The sequence below is a fragment of the Bubalus bubalis genome, chromosome 22 (genome assembly GCF_019923935.1).
Source record: "Bubalus bubalis isolate 160015118507 breed Murrah chromosome 22, NDDB_SH_1, whole genome shotgun sequence".
NCBI lineage: Eukaryota > Metazoa > Chordata > Mammalia > Artiodactyla > Bovidae > Bubalus > Bubalus bubalis.
In genome coordinates this window covers 41,269,960-41,294,443 of record NC_059178.1, presented here as the reverse complement: position 1 = coordinate 41,294,443, position 24,484 = coordinate 41,269,960, and the positions used below count along the sequence as shown (strand labels likewise).

Here is a 24,484-nt window from a genome sequence, read left to right as displayed (position 1 = left end):
ACTAGGAAGTGACTGAAGTGTTGAATGCACACCTGGCCTCACACCTCCTCCCACAAAGACTGCCCCACGTTCTTGTAAAGTGGACCCCTTCCTGCCCACACCGTCACAGTCCAGTTACTAGGATACAGATAAAGCATGTCACCTCTGGGTATAATTAACAACAGAAGCTGTTCTTCTTTTCAGTGATGATAACAAGATTTTAATCATATGAGCTTTTTTCATTTTCTCCTCTGCTCAGTTCAATTCAGTCGCTCACTCATGTCCGACTCTTTGCAATTCCATGGACTGCAGCATGCCAGGATTCCCTGTCCGTCACCAACTCCTGGAGCTTGCTCAAACTCATGTCCATCGAATCGGTGATGTCGTCCAACCATCTCATCCTCTGTTATCCCCTTCTCCTCCTGCCTTTAATCTTTCCCAGCACCAGGGTCTTTTCCAGTGAGTGAGTTCTTTGCCTCAGGTGGCCAAAGTATTGAAGTTTCAGCTTCAGCATCAGTCCTTCCCATGAATAATCAGGACTGATTCCTTTTAGGATTGACTAGTTGGATCTCCTTGCAGTCCAAGGGACTCTCAAAGAGTCTTCTCCAACACCACAGTTCAAAAGCATCAATTCTTTGGCACTCAGCTTTCTTTATGAGCCAACTCTTACATCCATACATGACTACTGGAAAAAACCATACCTTGTACTAGACAGACCTTTGTCAGCAAAGTAACATCTTTGCTTTTTAATATGCTGTCTAGGTTTGTCACAGCTTTTATTTTTTCCCAAGGAGCAAGCTATTCTGTCGCTATTACTCTTATTATGTGAATTTGAGACCAACAGCACTTATAACAATTCCTCCAACCTCTTTTTTTTCCTTCAAATTAAAGCTTAAACTGGCTACATATTTTGCTGAACTACTAATATTTTGCAAGTGCTTTCTTTACAAGTTAAAATACCTCCCATTTTGTATTTCTAACACAACAGAAATCAGTAAAATGCCCAAAGAATCCCCTTCCCTAGAAATCTGTTGTCTTCAAGTCTCTCAGCAAGACCTGAAAAGTACACAAGTGTTCACCCAATCCTTGGAGAACCCCCATGCAGCAGGACCTTTGCAGGCCATGCATCCTTTTCAGCTCCTAAGTCCTCTGGATATCAATGTCTCTAGAAATTGGAGACAAAGCGTTTGTTTTCTGACATACAGTCTTATTGATCCATGATAAAAATGAGGTTGTCTCTTCATGGGGACAGACACTGGTGCAGAGAGCCAGGAACTAGAACTTGCATTACACTCCACCATCAGGTCAGACCTGGGAGTGGAAAGCAGTTATAGAAAGACCAGTCTTGAAGAAATCAAAAGCACAGCGATTTCCTTACCAGGAGTTGTTTTCCAGATAGAAGAAAGGTTCTACTAGACAGCAACTTTGGAGTCTAACTGCCAGCATGTCGTTTGAACTTGTCTTGTAACATCAGCTACAGGTGTCTCCACCAATACGATTACATGCTTCAGTGTCAATTTTTTGTTGCCACTGGCTAGAATTCCACTGTACTGTGCTTAGTCACTCAGTCGTGTCCAACTCTTTTGCGACCCCATGGACTGCAGCCTGCCAGGCTCCTCTGTCCATGGGGATTCTCTAGGCAAGAATACTGGAGTGGGTTGCCATGTCCTCCTCCAGGGGATCTTCCTGACCCAGGGACTGAACCCAGGACTCCCGCCTTGCAGGCAGATTCTTTCCTCTGAACCACCAGGGAAGAATTTCACTAGGACAAGACAAACAAACTCAAGGTAATGGTTCCAAGGCAATATTCAAATTCCATCATCCAACATCCAGAGATCCTTAGAAAGGAAAGGTAACACAGTCCTACAGAGGCAATGAATTAATCATTTAAAAAAGGAAAAGTCTTGGGATGGCAGTAGAGAGCACAAAGATGAAACAGCTGCCATAAGAGACCCTGATACATCTGCTTTTCTTGCCTGGGCTTCAATTCACATTTGCCCACAACCATATTTCCTCTCTGGATGCCTCTTAATTTCCGTAGCTGACCTGAGTTTCCAGCTGCATCTGGAAGGTTCTTGCGTTCTCTCATAGGTTTGTGTCTCCTTTTCTTTATTTGCCTCCACATTTATGTTTACTTATGTGTCTGAAGATAGTAAAGCAATTCTTTAATATCTTGTTGTTATTTTAATTTTGGGCAACAAATCCTTGCTGACCTATCTCCTCTAAGTCTATAGTATTTATGACAGATATGTTGTTTGATAACCTGGTGGTATGTTTCACCTCCTTCCCATATCCCTTCTTCCTTTTTTATTTTTGGGTGGGGGGGAGCGCATATCTGTTGATCACTGTTTGACCATAAGGCATCTTAGAGGCAGGCAGCCCCCAGAGAGAGTGAAGAGAGTCAATAGGTCAATCTTCCCCAGCCCAGACCCAATGGCCTTCTAGACACATGGACATTTCGTGAGGTCTGTCATCTGGGAGCTGAGACAGATTAATAGGAAACAGATGATAAGAAGTGTTTAATCTGATTAACCCAAAGAGCTTGTCTTTACCTAGAGAGCAGAACTCTGGGCGAAAATGGGTCACAGACTTATTGTAAAAGGGAGGAAGTCTAAAACAAAAAACACAGAACAGTCACTGGACGTCTCCTTCTGCAAAGGGAGAGTCAGGATTTCAAAGCCAAGCCCTCTTGTGCCGAGGCCGCAGCCAGCCACTCGGGCTCCACAGAAAGATAGCAGGAATAGGAATGGGCTCTGGGGTTCGTGGAGAATCACCAGATCCCGCCATCAAAGAACAGAAAACAGGAAATGTGACCCACTGCACCTAAACCCACTAGGGAAGTGTGTGTTCAAGACACTGTGAGCTCGACCCCTGTGACTTTCACAAACAGAGCAAGAGGGAACCCCACCTGTGACCTAACTCTGCAGAGGCAGCACCAGGATAGAACTTGCCTCCTATGGGATGCAGGACAGAGTCAGTAAGAAGCCCAGGTCCAAGAGCTGAAGTCCGAGAAAGAAGGGCAAGGGGTCCAAGGGGAGAAAGAATGACTCTGGGGCTGTCTCCTGGTCAGAAAACAGTCGTTTTTACTCTGTTTATACAGGTAGACAGGAGACAGGGGGAGGCCTGCCACCTCAGACAACAGAGAACTGGAAGCACCCATGGGGTTCCCCACCCTGGCACCTAGACAGACTGGTCCTCCAAGCTAAGGTGCATCACTGCACAGGCCGAGGGTCTCACCGTCCATGGTGCCAGCAGATCCTCATCTTTATTAGCAAATATAGAAGCACCACACGGGTGCTATTCAGTGGCTGGAGGGGACGGAGCCCCCTGCAGGGCCAGCTGGGCTCAGCCACACACAAAACCAGCTCACACTGAGCAAACGAGGAAAAGACACTCAGTCAGAACACCCAGCAAGGCGGGAAAGGAAGGAGGAGCCATGCTCACACTAACAGGCATGAGAAAAAAGAACCTGAGAAAGGGAGGAGTTGGTGGTGGCCGCGCTCGTGGGCCACAGCTCCATCCCCACTCTCTGCACAGGAAGCCGTGGGCCCTCTACACTGTAGCCAGAGGGGATTCAGACACTGGACCAAGTCTAGACCTCACCAAGAGCCCCACACCACACACTCACACACCACCTCCATCACCACCAGTGAAAGCCGGCATTGAGAGGATCCCTCCCAAAAGACTGCACTCAGCCTCAGGATCCCTCTCAATACCGTGCCGCAGGGAGCCACCGCATCTCCATCTGTTGGCACATGAGCTGAATTGCTGCAGTCACTTTTGCTCTAGAAGGTTCTTCTTAAAGAAACGCTCCACTGTCATTTAGCTCTCTGCTGTGACATAGTAACACGAAGCACACAGCTGCACGGTACAGCTCATGAGAGGAAAACACTCTACAAACATTTTGATGCTTTGTTCTGCTGATGTTTCAGTTGCTGAAAAATTACTCTTCTGCATCAGCGGATGGAACAGCCTTTCCTTACGTTGTTTTTGTATCCTTGTGGGCTTCCCTGGTGGCTCAGTGGTAAAGAATTCACCTGCCAATGCAGGAGACACAGGTTTGATCCCTGGTCTGGGAAGATCCAGGGAGCAACTAAGCCTGTGCTCCACAACAACTGAGCCTGTGCTGCAGAGCCCATGCTCTGCAACAAGAGAAGCGACCAATCACCACAACTAGAGAAAAAGCCCATGCAACAATGAATACCCAGTACAGCCAAAATAAACAAATAAATAAATTGGCTTTATCCTTGTGATTTGACCTTTAATGAGATATGAAACTAAGCTCGTGGAGAGCTTAATCACTTCTGCCACCTTGCCAGCTTCTGCCGACCTCACCTCTCTCCTATGGGCAGCCTTTGTCATCTCAGAGGTTTGGGGAAACACGCTCTAAAAGGTCTAAAGACCCTTCACATGGGTTGTTCCTCCCGACTGCAAGCATAGATGGCACTTTGGAATCTTCAGCCAATTTTTCATCCTTTTAAACTCTAGCTGGATACTTGAAAGTGTCAGCCTAATGGGTCCCAGAGAATCAGTCAACAGGCTTTACTTGCTTGATGAGAAGACAGGGTTTGCTTCACAAAACTGAAGCACAGAGGTTTGAAGTCAAACACAATGCCTCCAAATATGGCCCATAGAAGACTTGCAGATATTAACTTTAGGATCCTAATGACTTCAAACCTTACTTTTTTTTAACTCTCAATTCCAATTCTTCCACTCCTTTTCTCTTCATGATGAAATTTAGTCATCAGGGCCAGTTGGCCCTCTGAACATTTTTCTGGCTTCTGGCAATAGGATCACTTGCTGGGACCAGAAAAGTTTTTTTCTCTAACTAACCTCATTAAATGCAGACTTCACATGCCTGTCATATATATATATTTTTTAACTTTGTATCTGTTAAGTTCATCTCCATAATTTGACCACTATCTTTTTGAGAGACTGAAACTAGAAGAAGGCAAAGGCATACAGTGTTTGCTACTTTATGTTACATCAAGCGGTCATGCTAAAAATGTGCAAAGTCATACAGTGGAGAGGAGTCCAGAGGTACAAAGAGCATGGGGCCTCTCTATGTACCAAAAACTCATTCCAGCTTCCTGCCGTGCTATCAGCAAAGACCCCTGTCCCAGCTGCTAGCTGGGACCATCACCGCAGTGCCCCATGGCTTTCATTTCTCATGAGGTTTGCTCGGTCGCTAATCGTGAAGGCTCCACTCCACTCTCATCCCAACGGGTACAGACCTCCAGCGCTAACACTGGAGAATTCCAAAGGCATGCTACCTCCAATTCATCCACAAGCAGTCCTGGATTCTAAACATTCCTATACTTAGTGACAACAGAGGTGAAGGAGAAGAGAATTGGGGTGAAGAAAACACGACTTTGGAGAAATTCACTTGACAGCATTTTAAGCCCACTAGCCTACAGGAATCCTGGATCCCCCCAGTCCAATCGTGCGGCAGGAAGGAAAGTTTTTGGGGGAGCTGCATATGGTGCTAGACTGACAGCAGCCACTGCCCCATGCCTGCAATCGTTCAACCATTTCTTAGATGGGGAAGAGGGGAAGTGATCTTGAAAAAGAACAGGGATTCAACTAACTGATGTGAAAAAGGGTTTTTTCCCTCTATCATGTTTCCCTTTGCCATTTCACCTTAAGATTGTTCCAGGTTTGGTTGTCTTTTTTTTAATCCCAAAGAAATCTCACCTAATATTTCCATTTGGAAAGGGAAAAACTGTATCACAATGGCAGCTGGTACACCACACACAGCATGCGTTCATTCCTTTGTATAGACATAAACCAAAGGGTAATACTTAGTATTGCGCTATTAAATCTATTTCAGATCTTGTCAATAATGGGACACAGAAGGACAAAGAGGGTTTTTTAATACAAAGAAGAAACTTTGCCTTCTTGGGTATTGATGGTAATTCACACAGTCAAATCTTCTCATTTAATATACTCAGGCCTGAGGTAATATAATGGTGAAAAGCGATTAAAGCATAAAGTCTTTTAAAAATGACACATACGCACCTTAAGACTCTTAACTTGCAGCCATGGTGACTGACTGTCAGTTTCTCTGGGATGGGACACAGTTGGTTGCCAGGCACACTGCTCAGGAGATGCACCTGCCCATCATTTAGGGCCATGACCTTTCTTTGAATAAAGGTCCAGTGGGACTCCCCATGGACTTTCTTTCATGAGCCACTCACATAATACAGTCTCTGATGCCCAATCTCGGTGTCTTTGAAGTGAAGCAAGTACTGAAGATGCTTACAAAGACCAAAATCCTGGATTTTTATAACACTACACCTTTTATGGTTATCACAACCCACTCACATTGACAAGAAATGCTTTTATAGTAAGGAATTTTGAATCGTTTTCAACATACTCAAAGCAGTGACTTTGTATACTCATACTTAATCAGTTTACAAAGTGTTCACGTCCCATTTAATTACCTAATTCTAATAGCAAATACAACTGGCATAAGCAGGTTTGGGAACAAACACACTGATCCTGTCAGCACCCAGTTCTACCCTTTGAGCAGGAAGACCTGGATGTCTGGGGAGACAGCAGGCTGGGCTGGACTGGCTGCTGGGGTTCAGTTGCCATGGGGATGAGATGTGTGTTTACATGTATCACCCGGGACTACGGAACAATACATCAGTTAATGCAGTGAGTCAGTAATATGGAAGTCAGCTAGCTAGAAAAATCCTGTATTTGAAACATTTTAAGGGTATACTGCAAATAAGTGAATTTTCGTAAGACAAGTTAGCCCATTAGGACTCTGATCTAGCCTGTTGTAATGTAAATCTGCTTTCCGGTGCCTTACTCTTCCTGGGAAATGCCAATTCATACTCATGTCCCAAATTTGACTGGATATCTGCTATATTTCAACCAGCATTCAGTATCTGTTGTATTCAGCACACTGTATGCACCTGGCTTTGTTCTAGATTCAGGACAAGGGTCGGAGGGGAGTTTACCAAAGTCATAGATCACAAGACTTTTCTACAGGTAGACATGATTTACACACATAAAATAACTGGAGAAACTATAAAGCAGGTAATCAAGGAAGTAAATGATTAAATACAATCAAGTGCCTGTGCATATTTTAAGGCCACTCAGTGCTACAGGCAGTTGAAAAGCAGGGTCAGTGCTGAAGATCCCACAGATTTCTCTCACTTCGTTTCCAACAAGATCACGAACCCTCCCAACACACTGACCCTCCAGCTCCTTAGGTTTTTGTGTCAGCTGCACAATTACTCATCAACCACAGGGTCAGACAAAGGTTGTTCCTCAAGACACTCACAGCCTCACCCACTTAACCGCAAATGAAACAGAATTACCCAGATTCCCCTCCACATCAGCTGCTCCCTCACCCCATCCCTGGGTCTCCAACAGGAAAGCAGGGAGGAGGAGGAGGGACTGGAAACGGTTCCTTCCACTGCCCCCATGCACGCCACTCTCCAGGTGTAGACTGGGTCTTGGCAGGATGACCGGTGCTCTCCTAATTAGAGGCCTGACTTAAGACCATGACACGTATTAAATGAATGCAAACTGACTCAGATGTGGAAAACTTCTGTGCATAAGGCGAAATTTAGGTCCTCTCTTTTTATGTTACGTACTTGCCTCAACTTGGACCAGTGCCAGGAGGAAACCTTCCCGTGGAGTCTGTCTGCTTAACATAAATTACCGCTCTCATTGCCATGCAGCCCACGTGTACAGAGGAGAAACCAGGGGGTCCAGGAAAATCAATGGCTGCAGGAATGGGCGCTGGTGAGGTTTCTTATGTGACCACAGGCAGGCCATCTGAACCACAAATAATCTGCTCAACATCAACTGCTGTGCATCCACGTGTGGCCCGTCCTATATTGACCTGAGATTTCCCTTTCAATCGCCTGAGACCACAGGGTCTGTAGAGAGTCACCAGGAGGCACATGAAAGTCACTTCAGCTGGCTGGAGGTTCACCCTGGCACAGCCCCACAAAGAACCTCATCTCTCCCCACGCTGACAAAAAGAATCTCATCAACAATCCATCTTACCTCCAGCTCTACTCACCAGCCAAACAGCAAAGAAAGCCAGAATGAAAGAGGTAGCTTTCAAAAACAACTGCCAAAAACTGCTTCCCTAAAAACTCTAACCATTTGTGCTAGGGGCTAACCCAAGCATAGAGAGCATAAGAGTGAATACTGCATTTTATTCCCAGAAGTGGCATCAACTATCACAAGTGTAATCACTGAGGGCAGACGGCAAGCACACCCTTCTGCAGATGTCACTCACCGATGCAGGCATGGACCCTCACGGACAGCTGTGTCCTTAGGATGATGCTGTGCTTCTTGCCCCGCCTAATGGAGACAGGAGACAAAACATTCATTGGCGTCAGAGGGGTTGGCAAGGTAACCTACCTGCTATCAATCAACCTGATGGTTTGGACACGCCCACCTGGGGAGGCTCCAGATAAGCAGAAACCCACACTGAATAACTATCCTGAAATACTGTGATGTCACAGGACTTTACAGAAAATAAAACAATGAAGTTTGACTCTGTTAGACTGGCACAGGCATTTCATTGCCAAACCTGGTCTGCTCCACAGAGTCACATGTACTCATGCCTGACCATGTTGGGAAGTTTTTAAAATCTGTGCCCATCAAGTGAAATCCCTGGAATGTAACAGCACAAATCTGCTTGATCATTCCCATGGCTACTTTTACATGTTTTCGGATATAGAGAAAGGACACACTTAGTGGAGCAATCAGAAAAAACCGTTTTTCTGTGTGACAATTCAAGACACATTTTTTCTCTATTGCTCCAACAGGAAGATGGGGTCCAGTAAAGACAGCGTGTAGGCTATTTGTCATTAGGATGTCAATTTATACTGCACCTTGTCTCACCTTTGCTTCCTTTTCACTTCATTTCTTATAGAGGAAGATACAGGATGCCCCCACCCCCTGTTCTCCTTCTACAAAGGCTCAGCCCACTCTTACAGAGGAAAACCAAAGCCCAGAGGGCATAAGAGAAGATATATGGGGAGCATATGAGTTCTGTCTTCCTGGTGTAGAAAAGGCTTTGAGCTTTGGGAAAAAAGAGGGAAGCCAGGTTAAACAGAGCCAGGAACCATCCCAGGAGCGGGTAATCAGCTCAGTGTCTCAGTAGCTGAGTTCCCTCCCCATCACTCTGCAGGCCACATTCAGCCCTCCCCCTCAGGGCTCCGTGTATAACAGAGTCTCACAGTGCTTTCCTGCTTCCTGGTTTTATGGTTATGCTGGAAGAAAAGGGCACATAAATCTCACCAGGGCACATGATATTATAAATATGAAGTCACAGGAATTACAGTACCAGATCATATGTTTTATTCTTGAGACCAGATAAGAGGGGAAAGCATGGTTTAAAAAAAAAAAAAACTTTTAAAAATTCTTTTAAAGGGGAAAAGAAAATCACTCATATGGTCCTACAAAAACATGGAGCAGCCTCTATCTGGCAGCTCCTTGTAGGCAGAGTCTGCACTCACAGTCCCTTCAAATGCCCACAAGTCCCTCCTTTTAGCTTTTGCTATGTGCAAGATACCAGTCTTGAGTTTGCAAATACACAACACTCGACCCATCTTCAAAGACAAGTTTGAGATTCCTATAAACACAGACTTCTTCGAAACTATCTTCTTCATGTACAAAAAACCTTTTTCTCTCTTGACAGTCCTTTACAGGTGAGCTTTCCCATTTTGTAATTTTCTCATTTCTAGTTATAGCCTTTTCTTTTCCACCAAGAGAACTTCCTTTAGCATTTGTTTTTATGATTTATTTTTAATTGGAGGAAAATTATTTCACAGTATTGTGTTGGTTTCTGCCATACATCAACATGAATCAGCCATAAGCATACATATGTCCAGGCTTGCCAGGTGGCTCAGTGGTAAAGAACCTGCCTGCAAAGCAGGAGCCACAGGAGATGTAGGTTCGATCCCTGGGTCAGGAAGAGGACAGAAGAAGCTGGCAGGCTATAGTCCATAGGGTAACGAAGAGTCGGACACAACTGAAGCGACTTAGCACGCACAGATGCATACTTATGCCCCCACCCTCTTGAACCTCCTCCCACCTCCTACCCCATTCCATTGCTCCAGGTTATCACAAAGCACCAGATTTGAGCTCCATGCCTCATACACCAAATTCCCATTGGCTATCTATTTTATATATGATAATGTATATGTTTCAATGGTACTATCTCAATTTGCATTTGTTTTAAAGATGATTTGGTGGTGTTGAGTTCTTTGAGCTTTTGCTTGTCAGTAAAGCTTTGGCTTCTCCATCAAATCTGAAGAGAGCCTTGCTAGGTAGAGTATTCTTTTTTGTAGGTTTTTCCCTCTCATCATGCCACTCCCTTCTTGCTTGCAGAGTTTCTGCTGAAAAGTCAGCTGATAACCTTATGAGGATTGCCATGGATATTACTTGTTGCTTTTAATATTTTTCCTTGTCTTTAACGTTTGTCCACTTGATTACTCTGTCTCTCAGCATCTTCCTCCTTGGGTTTATCCTGCCTGGGACTCTCTGTGCTTTCTGGACTTGGGTGACTGTTTCCCTTCTGATGTCATGGAAGTTTTCAGCTATTATCTCTTCAACTGTTTTCTCAGGTCCTTTCTCTTCTCCTTATGAGACCCCTATAATGCAAATGTTGGTACATCTGATATTGTCCCAGAAGTCTCTGAGACTGTCCTCATTTCTTTTTATTCATTATTCTGTTCTCGGGCAGTGATTTCCACCATTCTATCTTCCAGCTCACCGATTCATTCTTCTGCTTCACTTATTCTGCTATTTATTCCTTCTAGTGTATTTTTTTACTAAAATTATTGTATTCTTCAACTCTATTTGGTTGTTCTTTATATTTTCTAACTCTTTGTTAAAAACTTCTTGTAACGTCTCTCTCTGTGCGTCCATTGGTTCCCTGAGTTCTTGGATCACCTTTACAACCACTATGCTGAACTCTTTTCTCTTGCACACTGCCTATTTCCATTTCATTTAATTGTTCTTCTGGGGGGTTATCCTGACCCTTCATCTGGAACATATTCCTTTCCCATCTCATTTTATTTAAATTTATCTAGACATTCCTAGTGACGACACTCCTTCCATTCCTATGGTCATACTAGGAAGAAAGATCCCATTCAGTGCGTTGAATTGAGTTGCTGAACAGCCTCTTGAGTGAACTACCAGGAAAGGTGGGGTGGGAACAGCAGTCACCGGGCATGCAGTCTCCCCAGGGCTGAGATGGGGCAGAGCTGGGAGCAGCAACTAGTGAACCCCTGAAAGAGGCCAGACCCTAACTACTGGACACAGCAAACCCAAAGTTCTCTTACCTGGAAGATTTTTTGTAACTCATGTTACCAGCAGTTATCAAAAATAAATGAGCAATAGACAAAATACATGCTTGAGATGCCCAGAGAGGAGGAAGCACAGGATGGCAGGAGAAAATAGTTCAGAATTCCTCAGGGGTTCTGGAGAAGTTCAGAAGGGCCCACTGAGAGCCCCTACTTTTATCTTCAGACAACTACAGAGCTTCGTTTGGAGGAGGTGTTTCAGTTTTCCCACAGAATTCTCCAGTCCCGTGGTCACAAAGGATCCGGGCACCTGTATGAGAACTAGCACAGTCTTTCTGAGGAAGCCACTAGCCCACCATTCTGGAGGTGCCATCTTTTCTGTGCTCATATGTTGAGAAAACAGGCAATTAGATTGGTAAAGTTAAACTCGAACGGAATTTGAGAGAGCATAGAACAAAAAAAGGCCTATATATTTTTAAGTTGTCTTTATCACTTATAAATCCTTTGTCTCAATATTGCCACCTCCTTCCCTGTTTGCCCCTTTGCACAGAATCCAATGATGGAAGAAATCTGAGTGGAATTTGAGACTAAAGGCTGTGGAAGCCCCTTGACGGGGGATGAGGGGCCAGATCCCAGGAGTCCATGGCAAAGGAGAGGGGCTGCCAAGGCAGAGGCCGTGGGGTGGTGAGTGCACCCAGGTCCACAGACATTGTCCTTCATCTCCCCCAACCCCGACTTTCTCCTACCTTTGGAGCGGGTACCACTGTTGTGCCCATTGTGCAGACAGAGAAGCAAAGCTTGTAGTAATAACGTAACCTGCATAAAGTCACGTGACTGATGGAAACAGACCTGGGCTGACAGCAGAGTCCCTGACTCCACCATTCGCATCATCCTGCCGTCTGCTGCACAAGTGCCTCACTCAATAACCTTCTCCAGCGTTTACTAAGGATAAAAAGTGTCCCAGGTGTTTTAAGGAACTGGTTTAACCTCAATACTAAAATCTAACAGAAAAGGACACAAAAAATTAAGATGGAAATATCTTAAAAAAAAAATTGACAAACCAAAACTTAAAATACATGAATATAATAAAACAGGACCAAATAAGGTTTAATCCTAAGAATTCAAGAATTACATGATGTCCATGTTTTATTTATCTACATCAAATATCAATGTATAGACAACATCCATCAAAAGGTCTCTTAAATTTGGTAGCTTCCCTCCTCCCACCACTGTATTTTGTAATTGGGTAATGCTGATTGTTATGCATTTCTTTTACATATGCCATCTTGCTGCTACTATTGACCCTAAAAATCTTTTGGCTGATTCATTTAGCTTCTTTTAGAGAAATAATCATTTCATCCATTTAAAAATAATCAGTTTATCCCCATTGTTCTAGTAAATATGCCCTTGTCTTCTATTTCACAGCTGAAATTTTCAGAGGAAAATTAAATAATCACGGGTATGCTTTCCCCTCTCCCCAGTGGGATACTATGTCAGTCTGGGTTCAGCAAATAATAATCATAATAGTTGTTAACATTTATGGAATGCTTATCATGTGCCAGATGAGGTTCCAACTAATTTATACAGATTTAGTCTTCAGAAAACTCCTATGAAGTAGGTAATATGATTGCCATTTTGAAAGTCAGGAAATTGTGGCCCAGAAGAGTTATGCAACATAGCTGAAGTCACATTAAAAAGTGACAGAGCTCGAACCCAACCCAGGCAGCCTGACCCCAGAGTCTGTACGCCTACCGCCTCCCTGATGCTGCCTCCCAGCTGGGCGTGCCCTCATGCATTCCCTCACTCCACACATGTTCACTGGTGACTAGTGTGTGCTGGACTCTGTGTCAGATCCACAAAGGACCATCTGTCTCAAGACAGCAACATATAAATCCTGCCCATGAGCCTGCCATGCATATTCTGGACTCAAGACTGCAACCTCAATTCTTACCTGAATTTCCAGCCTGCTGGCCCACTCTACAAATTTCAAATTGCCGGTCTCCAAAATGGTGTGAGCCAATTACTTGAAATAAATCTCTCCCGACAGACTAGCTATATTAGACTAGATGGACAGGCATATCTTACTCGTTCTATTTCTCTGGAAAACCCTAATTAATACAAACTCTGGTATCTGCCTTCATGGAACTTCCATGTTCCAAAACTTAAACTCAGTGAGAGTCTGTCAATGCCTGTTCATCATAAGCACTTTAATGGTCTTTTTCTCCCTGATACAGGCTTATTGGATCAGTATCATAGCTGCCTCTCCTTCCAAGTTTGCCTGTTTGCAGCAGAGTGAAATGGGAGTGCATCAGTTACCAGAATCTGGTGACCAAGAGGCAAAGGCAGTTTAACTTGACCTAAAGCTCCCCAGGGAGATTCAGATTCCATTCCTATCAGCACAGCCACTGCCAGAGAAACATCACAGGCCTAAGGGAGCAGCCACGCCAATCAGCTGCCCACACCCAAGGCCAGTGCCACCCAAGTGATGAGAGAACTAAAACAGACATTCAATCAGAGGAGACTTCAGCCAAGGTACACGTGCCAGGGTCGTGACGGCACTATCGCTGAAGGAACTTCCCCCAAACTTCCTGCTTTCTCAGAATACATGAGCTTCTGCAATAATGTCTATGGCCTCGGGAAGAAGATCCGGTTTAACCAAGCAAGTCTCACAGAAACCCGTGTGTTTCAGTCCTATCCCTGTCTCTCAAGAAAATATTTTTGTAAGAAAATGTATAAAGTCTTTGCAATATAAGAACAAGTGCTTATGTTATTCTCTTGTGCTCAAGAGAATGGAGTTGCATGGAGCCAAAGGCTTGAAGACTTCTTCTTGTAGTCAACAGCAGAATCAATGCTGCCAGATATTTCTCCACTGAACTAAGCTATGGTTTCAGTCAAGAGTAGAAAACACACATTGGACAATGCAGCAGAAGCAGAGACAGGGCCCCCCCAGCAGTTGCCCCAGGATAAGCTTCCTCTTAGTAAGCTTCTGAACCTCTGAGACTCGGCCAGTGCTAAGTCTGGGGAATGAAGAAGGATTTAATGCAGTCATCAGTGAGTTAAAGAGTAGTACTAGGGAAGATTAATTTGCTCAGAAGCTCAAAGTCCAAGAGAGCTGGTAGTCACTGCATTCATCTCCAGATACATTCTGGTCTCCCCTAGGAGACAGTATAGGTGAAAAGAATAAACTTTGAAGCCAGCTGTGTGATCCTAGACAAGCTACTTAGCCTCTATGAGGCTCAGCTTCCTTGTCTGCAATATAGGGTAATAGTATGCTTTGGTAACATATCTAATTTGCCAGAAAATTTGGAAAACTCAGCACTGGCCACAGGACTGGAAAAGGCCAGTTTTCATTTCAATCCCAAAGAAAGGCAATGCCAAAGAATGCTCAAACTACCGCACAATTGCACTCATGTCACACGCTAGTAAAGTAATGCTCAAAATTCTCCAAGCCAGGCTTCAACAGTACGTGAACTGTGAACTTCCAGATGATCAAGCTGGATTTAGAAAAGGTAGAGGAACCAGAGATCAAATTGCCAACATCTGTTGGTTCACTGAAAAAGTGAGAGAATTCCAGAAAAACATCTACTTCTGCTTTATTGACTATGCCAAAGCCTTTGACTGTGTGGATCACAACAAACTGTGGAAAATTCTTCAAGAGATGGGAATATCAGACCACCTGACCTGCCTCCTGAGAAATCTGTATGCAGGTCAAGAAGGAACAGTTAGAACTGGACATGGAACAACAGACAGGAGTACATGAAGGCTGTATACCGTCACCCTGCTTATTTAACTTAGGTGCAGAGTACATCATGTGAAATATTGGGCTGAATGAAGCATAAGCTGGAATCAAGATTGCCAGGAGAAATATCAATAACCTCAGGCATGTAGATGATACCACCCTTATGGCAGAAAGTGAAGAGGAACTAAAGAGCCTCTTGATGAAAGTGAAAGAGAAGAGTGAAAAAGCTGGCTTAAAAAACTCAACATTCAAAAAAAGAAGATCATGGCATCTGGTCCCATCACTTCATGGCAAAAAGACGGGGAAACAATGGAAACAGTGAGAGAGATTATTTTTTTGGGCTCCAAAATCACTGCAGAGGGTGACTGCAGCCATGAAATTAAAAGATGCTTGCTCCTTGGAAGAAAAGCTATGACCAACCTAGACAGCATATTAAAAACCACAGACATTACTTTGCTAACAAAAGTCTGTCTAGTCAAAGCTATGGTTTTTCCAGTAGTCATGTGTGGATGTGAGAGTTGGACCATAAATAAAGCTGAGTGCCAAAGATGCTTTTGAACTGTGGTATTGGGAGAAGACTGTTGAGTCCCTTGGACAGCAAGGAGATCCAACCAGTCAATCCTAAAGGAAATCCCCAATATTCATTGGAAGGACTGATGCTGAAGCTCAAGCTCAAGCTCTAATACTTTGGTCACCTAATGTGAAGAACTGACTCACTGGGAAAGACTGAAAGCAGGAGGAAAAGGGGACAACAAAGGAGGAGATGGTTGATGGCATCACCAACTCTATGGACATGAGTTTGAGCAAGCTCTGGGAGTTGGTGATGGACAGGGAAGCTTGGCTTGCAGTCCATGGGGTCACAAAGAGTCGGACACGACTAAGTGACTGAACTGAACTGAACTGACTGAAGCCCGCCATTCATGATCATGAACCTAAGTTTTGGCCAGTGCCATGCAAGGGAAAGCTATGTGCCCAAGGAATGGACATGCACTCTCTCTGTCCATTTCTATCTTTCTGGAAGCTAGGATACAGATGAAAAGGGAAAAGCTGAAGCAACAACTTTAGACACAGAGGTGGAATTCTCATTTTGAGGATGAATGGCTGCTCTACCAGTCCCAAGGAAGACTATGTATAGTTGGACTCTTACACAGGAAAGAAATTTTTACTTTTATACATAAACTGCCATAATTTGGAATCTCTTGTTTACATCACAGAAAACTGTACCGTATTCAACATACGACTTCCTGGCTTGATGTAATGCTGATGGGAGAGCCATATTGTAACTATGATGAAGCATGAAAGATGAAAGCTATATCATCAGGATAACAGATCAGAAAGATAAAAGAAGCCTGGGTTCCTAAGAGCATCTTGTAATCAATTTATTACCCTTGAAATGGCTTAATTATCCAAACTTTAAAAAACAGACTTGGGACTTCCCAGTGGTCCAGCGGTTAAGACTCTGTGCTTCCACTGCATGGGGCACGGGTTTGATCTCCGGCTGGGGAACTAAGATTCCACATGCCACATGGTGCTGCTCCCCCCAAAATAAAAATAATTAAATGTTAATTTTTTTAAATAGACTTCAAATTTTAGAGAAGTTTTGGGCTTTTAACTCCCTCCAAGAGATCACCCCCAATCTCTCTGGGCCTTGATGTTTCTCACCTGGGTCCCAGGCCAATATTTCTCACCTGGCCACCTTGCAACTTGAGGGTAGCTTGACATAATCCCAGATTAACATGTATAAACCTCTTCTCCCCCTCCCCAAATTGCCCCCCATAACCTCCCTAATTCTCTAAGTAGTCCATCATCTGTATACCATCCACCTAATGGCATGTGTCCATTTTCTTCTCCTGTTTCCCTCCCTCAACGAGCATCATATCTACAGATTCCTTCACTGGCCCAGGCCCCAGTCCACCTGCCTTCCTTGGCCACCAGGTTCAGACCCATTAGGTCACTCCCTTCCCCCCTCACAGTGGGCCACACTGACTGCAGCCTCCCTGCTCTGTCATTGGAGGGGTTCTGGGAGAGCTCCCTCTTTGCAGGTCAGTTTTCTTCTGAGTCCAACCCACATCAGAAAGCCCAGAACCCACCTGGGCGCCCTGACGCCCACCTGTCACCATGTCTGTCCTATCACACAATTTGGCACTCGAGGGAACTTGTAGCCATGCCAGTTCCACTGTCCAATTGGCATGGAAGCTCATTTGTCTTGTCCGAGCACCTCTAAGTGGCTTTCTCCCAGGGTAATTGGAGGCTCTGGTCTAGCGCTGATCCAGAACAGGTGTGCAGGGGCCTCTGGGCTGCGCTGCTCAGCTCAGCACTGAAACCACCCTCCCAATTCCTCCACCGTAACCAAAGCAGGGCTGATGGTCTGCAGTCCAAGCCTTGCACTTCTCCCGAGAAGACGGGAGACCCTTAACTCTTTGGTGATTTGCCAAGAGAACCTCAGACAACAACCTCTTCTGGCTTAAGAGGAAAAGTGGAGGAAAACCCTTTACTGCATCCCACCCACACCTTTAACCAGAATCTCTCTTTTGTTAAAGTTTTTGTTTGTGGTTTGGTTTGGCTTGATGAGTTCTGCAGGTTTTTAGATTTAGGTTTAAAATATATTTTAGTGATTTCCCTTTCTACCAGGTCCAGATGCCAAGGAAACTTCAACAGAGATGTCATAGGTTAACTTTTGTATCAGACAGTAAGGAGGGAAAATGGCTTCTTATTCCTTCCAGCTTGACATTTTGAAAAGTAAAGAACTCTTTGAGTATCCGATGAAAGGCCATGAAACCCTTCTCCACCCCAAAACCCTGCATACCCAACAAACTGCAGACATCTCAGGGGTTCCTGGACCCCTGCTACACACACATGGATCCTCAGGGCTCACGTCCTGCAGGCTGAGAAGCTGGGTGTCTAAGAGTCAAACAAGAGCTCTCCCCAAACTCCTCTGCACCCCCCAAGCATGGGGGCTGGCAGGGTGGGGTGGGGGCCCACCTGCCCCTGTGAATGGGCTTCCTCACAGCCCTTCCCACCCCCAGGCCTCACATCCTTCATTTCTGAGGCTCACACTGCGTTCTCCCCACCCCCACTCCTCAGGGTCTCATCTCATCTGACCTTCCCACCCCCACAGTGCTGTGGACACAGGATGAGAAAACCGAGCAAGAAGCACTGTCTCAGCGCTGACCCTCTAGTGAAGGCCTGAGGGGAGTCCAGAGAAGCACAGGTGAGTGTCCAGGGTTCCTCCAGGTCAGGAGCACCTGGGGACGTGCCCAACAACCACGCAGGTCTCCCCAGCGTCCCTGAAGCCCGGGGCTTCTCAGGCCCACTCACAGGTCTACCGCACCCCGACCTGTGGCCCTCGCTACCTTGGCAAAACCCCACCCTCTCACCTTCAGGTCTAACCTCCAACCCCGTTTCTCTGTGACAGCCCCCAGTGTGCCTTTCCTTTCAGAGGCAGGGACGGGGACTGAGCAACAAGGTCCAGGGCTGGGGGGCTGGGGGAGGCAGAATCTGGGCCACCTCTGCCCCACGGGCAAGGCTCCAGCCTTGGTTTTCCTAACAATAAGCTCTCCCCATGAGAGCTCAGCATAGACCCCGTCCAGTCCTAAAACCCAATGACTCCCATATCAGTGCATGATCTCAAATTACAACTATAACTATAGCTAAAGCTACTAGCTTTGGGTCTGTATTACATGCTGGGAACCAGCTTAATGTTTTAGATACATCATCATATTTTACCTCACAACAACCCAAGGAGGCAGTATGATGGTTATATTATAATCATAATATATGATTATCGCATATATATTATCCGCACTTAGAAGGAAACCAAGGCTCAAAGAGGTAAAGTAACCTTCCCATAGTCACACAGCCCTGAGGTTAAGGCCCTGAGACTCTGTTGGGGTCACTGCTTATACAAGGAGGGAAACGGGAGTGGGTAACATTGTCCTCATTTTATAAATAAATTTTATAAACTCTCATCAGAGGTAGAATGACTTGCCCCATGTCACACAATGGCAGAGTCGGGAATAATAACCCAGGGGCTTCAGTTTCCACTGGCCCCTGCTGTGCCTACTCACTTCGCTGGCTTTGGAAGGCAATAAAAAGACCTGGCTTTACTCTGCTAGCATGATAATTGCTTTGTCCTTGTACTTTTGAAGGTCTTTCTCCTCTTCTCCAACTAGCTATATAGTCTGAGTGATCATTATAAACAAGGGGTAAGTTAAATTTTAGTCCTGGCAGAAAAGAGCAGGGTAATGGACAAGAACAAAGAAACCAGCTCCTTCCAGCAAGAAAAACTGACTCTGAACACACACAACCGACACCACCACCATCTCCACACAGCCTGCCACCCATCTTCATTGAGTGGCCACAGCGTGAGCAGGTATTTTCCTACAATTTAACAACAACAACAACAAAAATCAAGAAACAGAATGGTTTCATTTGCCCTTTTCACGCTTCACAAGGGCAATTCTTAACCAGGAGGAAATTATATTTTAACTCCTGTTTGAGGGAGGCATGAGCTCTCAGGCACACAGACTCTGCCAAATGCCAAGCTTCTAAGAAAAGACCCAGGAGGGCCACTCAGTGCAAGTGTGCCCTGCAGATGCACCCAGAGACCTCCCTCCTGTGCAGGAAGCCTCCACCATCACGCTGCTTCCAGCCAACACCCAGTAACTCACCACACGCCACCAGTGTTCATGGACGTGCTCAGGACCCAGGGATCACCAAAGTGACCCAGCAATGCCAGGACAGCACCATCCCGGCCTGTCTTCTGCAGCCCAGGCCAGGCCCAGGGGCTCTCCCAACCAGAGACCAGGAGAGGTAGCTTCTTCACACTCTTCCAGATAAACAGGAAAGTCATCCAGAGGACAAAGGCTGAATCCCACAAATGAAGACTATTTCAGATAGAAACCCCATTCTGGGGTGGGTTTGGGACCCAGCAGTCAAACGTGCAGCTACCCGACCTCCTCTGGGCCACCCCCTCCCTCCCCAGTGTTTGCGGTTTCCCACGTTGTGAGTCCCGCCTTCTCATCTTGCCATAACTTGTTTCCCCAGGACCCCATACCATGAGGGTGGAGAAATGTGGTCAAGGCTGCCCCTGTCGGATGGACCCATGGTCAGGTGATGGCTCAGAAGGGAACAAGGTGAGAAGGTTAGCCCCAGGATCTGCTTTGGGGGGCTTGCAGCAGGCTCCCTGGCTCTCTAGGCATGGCTGCAAAGAAGCTGGCATCTGGACACCATGTTTATAATATGAGCTGTAGCCTCAGGACCAGGGGATGGAGCCACCCTGCAGCGGGTGCTGCTCCAGCTACAGATAGTTATTAGCCTGGAACTGAGGAAGTCCTTGCATGAACCAACCGTATGTCCCCTAGGGTGCCAATGTACATCCTCAGGAGAACCTGAAATGTATATTCCAGAAGCTCCTGGGATGGCAGAGGAGCATGGACTTGGGAACTAGTCACACCTACGGTCAAACATTGCTCCACCTTCTACCATCTCTGCCTCCCTGGACATGTAATTGAACTCCTGGCCCTCAGTTGTTTCAAATGAAACATGGAGATGAGAAAATCCAATCCCATGTTTGTGCCTATTAAGGAAATGAACCAGTAAACAAACATGCCATGAATAACGGCATGTGGTTGGCATATCAGGTGCTTCATAAGGTTATTTTCTTCCCCACTCTTAACTCTTGAGACTCTTAGCTATTAACATTTTTTTCCAAGCTGTCACTTCCAAACTAGTCGTGTTTTGATAAGAAAGAAAAATATCAGACAGGTCATGGTTTTCAAGCACAACAGCACTAGGGACATTTTTCAAATTGGCAATGATCTACTCATAACACACCTGAGATCTATTTGATCAATGAAACATGAAGTCATCCCATTAGACTGTCATGCAACCTAATGCTGACATCTTAAATAAAAGAATGTCATTGTCAAATACTTGGTAAAAACTATAGCAAAGGAATTTCCCCAAATCTTTCAGTCTTAACAATGTAATTTTTTAAAATGATGATGAGCAGAATTTGATGTGACTTAATAGAGATACCCCTCATGTGTGTACAGCCTATGGCATTTCCCAGGTCTTTTCATGGCTTCTGAATCCACTCAGGAGACAGGAAGGGCATCCTGAGAGAACTTGACTGGGTTCCAACCGAGGACCCTGATCCCGGTGCTCAAGCGCATGGCACTCAGGAATCCATTCTGGGCTCCTCTGTTCACTGGCTCCTAGTGTACGCTAAGTGCCTCTAATGTGTTGAGAAAAGGCTAGGCTGCGTATTCAGGCAGGCCCAGTTCTGATCTAGGAGAATTTTAGCAGCAGAGAAGAGGAATAATTAAGGGGACCGTTAATGGGGAGAGGACCATAACTTGTGATAGGTATTTAAGCAGAGGAAACTTGGGAAGTCATCAATATATTCTGGTGTCAGGAAAGCAGCACCATGAAGGCTCCCACTTTTCCTCATTTTTTGAGCCACTCATGAAAATCAGCACTCTCAGATAATATTCATTTGACTGCAGTTAACTCAGGAAAGGTTGCCTCAAAAGAATTTTTGAAGAGATCCCTGAATAGCAGGCATAGATGGCTGGGCATTATTTGGAAAGGAAGAGGGAGCCTTTGAAGGTTTCTAAGGAGGAAGGTGATAAAATCAGAGAGAGATTTGGTTCTGGATGAATGAGGAGTAGAAAGGGAGGTGCGGGGGCCCATCCAAAGTATATTTTGATAATCTAATAAATACATAATAGTATTTTACAAATATTAATGTCTTGGTTTGGGCAAATTTGCATTGGTTATGTAATATGTTAACATCATGGGAAGCTGGGTAAAGGGTTATTTGGAAAAGTCAGTGCTTTACTTTCAACTCTTCTGGGAGTTAAAAATCATTTTGACACGAAAAGTTAAAAAAATCTGGAAGAGAATAAAACAATCACTTGAAAAAATAATCTAATAAATATAGGAATGGCTAATTGTATGGGTATATTCCTACAGTGGCTTTGCTTTCTGTATATATTTCTGGTTTTTTATATGAATTGCTTTATTCAGACTCACAGCAATCAGAAATACTAAGCAATTCTAGGTATAGGCTAAAAGTAACTTGATATTAACTAACATAATTAATAATTATTTTTTCCACTAATGAGTTCAAAAGATGATACAGTATAAAACGATCTAAAGGGGCATCTGCCAAAAAACTAAATATCCAGTAGTTATCAACAAAAACAATGTATAAAATAGTTGTCAATCCACTAAAATCTGGAAAATATTAATTTAACTACGTTTGGTTTAAAAAGAAACTTTGAATGTAAATATCACATGCTTAATTAACTACACCAGAAATTCTCAACCCCTGAGTAACCTTACCAAGAAGAGCTACTCAAATTCAAAGAGTCTGCAGTTACTACTGGTGAGTCCTTTTGTGTGACTGTGAGTGAGACAAGGTGAAAGCTATGGTGATTTCTCCAAAATATTTGAAGGCCTCAATGAAGCCCCATTTTGTGGAGGGTCGGGACCAGCTGGCAGGGACAGCAGTCACTCTTACCCAGCGTCATCCTGGAAGCCTTCTAACTCGTCCCGTTGCTCGGCCAGGGTGGCCTCCAAGTCCAGGTAAGTACCATTGTGGGAGAGCTGCAGGGTGCAGTCGTCCAGCTGCAAGAGAAAGAGCCTGTTAAGCCCAGCCTGCTGCTGTGGTGGGGGCTGGAACCCAGAAATCACTTCCAGTTGCCCTCGTGTGTTTTCTGAAATCAACCATTATCTGGAACTTCCCTGGTGGTCCAGAGGCTAAGACTCCATGCTCCCAGTGCAGCGGGCCAAGGTTTGATCCCTGGTTAGGGAACTAGATCCCATATGCCACAACTAAAGATCCCACATGTCGTAACTAAGATCCAGCACAGCCTAACTGATCAATCAGTATTTTAAAATAAATCAATAAAACCATGCATTATCCCCAAATCTGGATCCTAATGGAAGAGGTAGGATGTTCACATAAACAGATTGGAAGCAAACTGCATAACAGGTAGACAGAAATCATACCCACTATGTGAATGACATAGACAGGACCTATAAGACATGGCCAGGGGAGGAGAGGCACTGGGCCAATGTCACCTTCCACTCTCAGGGGCCCAGAAGAAGCCATGGATTTGGAGAGTGGAAACTAAGATACCAATGGGACCATGGATTGAGAGACACAGAATTTAAAAGGCAAATTTGGTGGAGAAAACATGCTGTTTCCTTTGACCCAGTGAGCAGCCTACTTGCTCAGATTCTATGGTCAGGTTTGTTCCATTATAATTAATAGTTGCTCAATAAACATTTTTACAAATGAACAAAAAGAAACATTCTTCATCTAAGCTAAGCTAAGTCACTTCAGTCGTGTCCGACTCTGTGCGACCCCATAGACGGCAGCCCACCAGGCTCCCCCATCCCTGGGATTCTCCAGGCAAGAACACTGGAGTGGGTTGCCATTTCCTTCTCCAATGCATGAAAGTGAAAAGTGAAAGTGAAGTTGCTCAGCTGTGTCCGACTCTTAGCGACCCCATGGACTGCAGCCTACCAGGCTCCTTCACCCATGGGATTTTCCAGGCAAGAGTACTGGAGTGGGGTGCCATTGCCTTATCTGAATGGCAATATATTCGAACTACAACTCACCAAAAAGGACACTAGGTCTCTTTATTACTAGTCTCATTTTTAGAAAATTTATTTAATAAATACTTGTTGTTGTCATTGTTCATTCGATAAGTTGTGTCCAACTCTCTGCAACCCTGTGGATTGTAGTCCACCAGGCTGTCTACGGAATTTCGGAATTTCGTAGGTAAGAATACTGGAATGGGTTGCCATTTTCTTCTCCAGGGGATCTTCCTGACCCAAGAATCAAACCTGCATCTCCTGCATTAGCAAGCAGATTCTTTACTACTGAGCCACCTGGGAAGCCCATTAACAAATTTATATGTTGTTAATTACATCCATTCGTAATTCTAAGCATTTTACATGTTACATCATCTCATTCTCATACAAACTCTAGTGATTTCCTTTGTTATCCCCATTTCACAATGAGAAAGCTGAGTCACAGAGACAGACTAAGACACTTGTCATATCTGATAAGTGATGGAGGTGGGATTTGAATTCAGGGAATCTGAATTGAGGTCATGCTCTGGACCACTATGCTCTGCATCTGCTCTATGGCCAGAGACCTTCTGAGGACTTGAAAATACACTCACAAAATGCAACTTTGGTGATCTGAGTGTTCTGGTCTGGCCAAGGTAATGCTGCAAACTTGCCAACGCCATTCCCTTTCCTCCTGGGGACAGAGACCATGTAGCCCAGGTTTATAGTTGGGCTATTGCTGGGTAACTGAATACTGACCACTGGAATATAGGTGAAAGGGAAGAATCCCAACAGGCCTGGCCAAAACACTCCTACCCAACCGTACACCTTTCTTCTCGTGCCTGTGGCCAAATATAGAGGAGCCAGAGAGGACTCTCAAGTCTGGAAACCA

General features: G+C 44.8%; 1 protein-coding gene across 9 annotated transcripts in view; it reads right to left on the bottom strand.

Annotated features, from left to right (window-relative positions):
• The window catches only part of FHOD3 (formin homology 2 domain containing 3), a 521,378-nt gene that overhangs the window by 437,150 nt on the left and 59,744 nt on the right, over positions 1–24,484 (bottom strand). For all 9 annotated transcript variants that reach the window (XM_044934658.2, XM_044934661.2, XM_044934659.2 and 6 more), the window contains exons 2-3: positions 22,532–22,638; positions 8,246–8,310 (exon numbers count right to left, since the gene is read on the bottom strand). In XM_044934658.2, the coding sequence (XP_044790593.2) occupies positions 8,246–8,310; positions 22,532–22,638 (172 nt within the window). The remainder of the gene's footprint in view (positions 1–8,245; positions 8,311–22,531; positions 22,639–24,484) is intronic.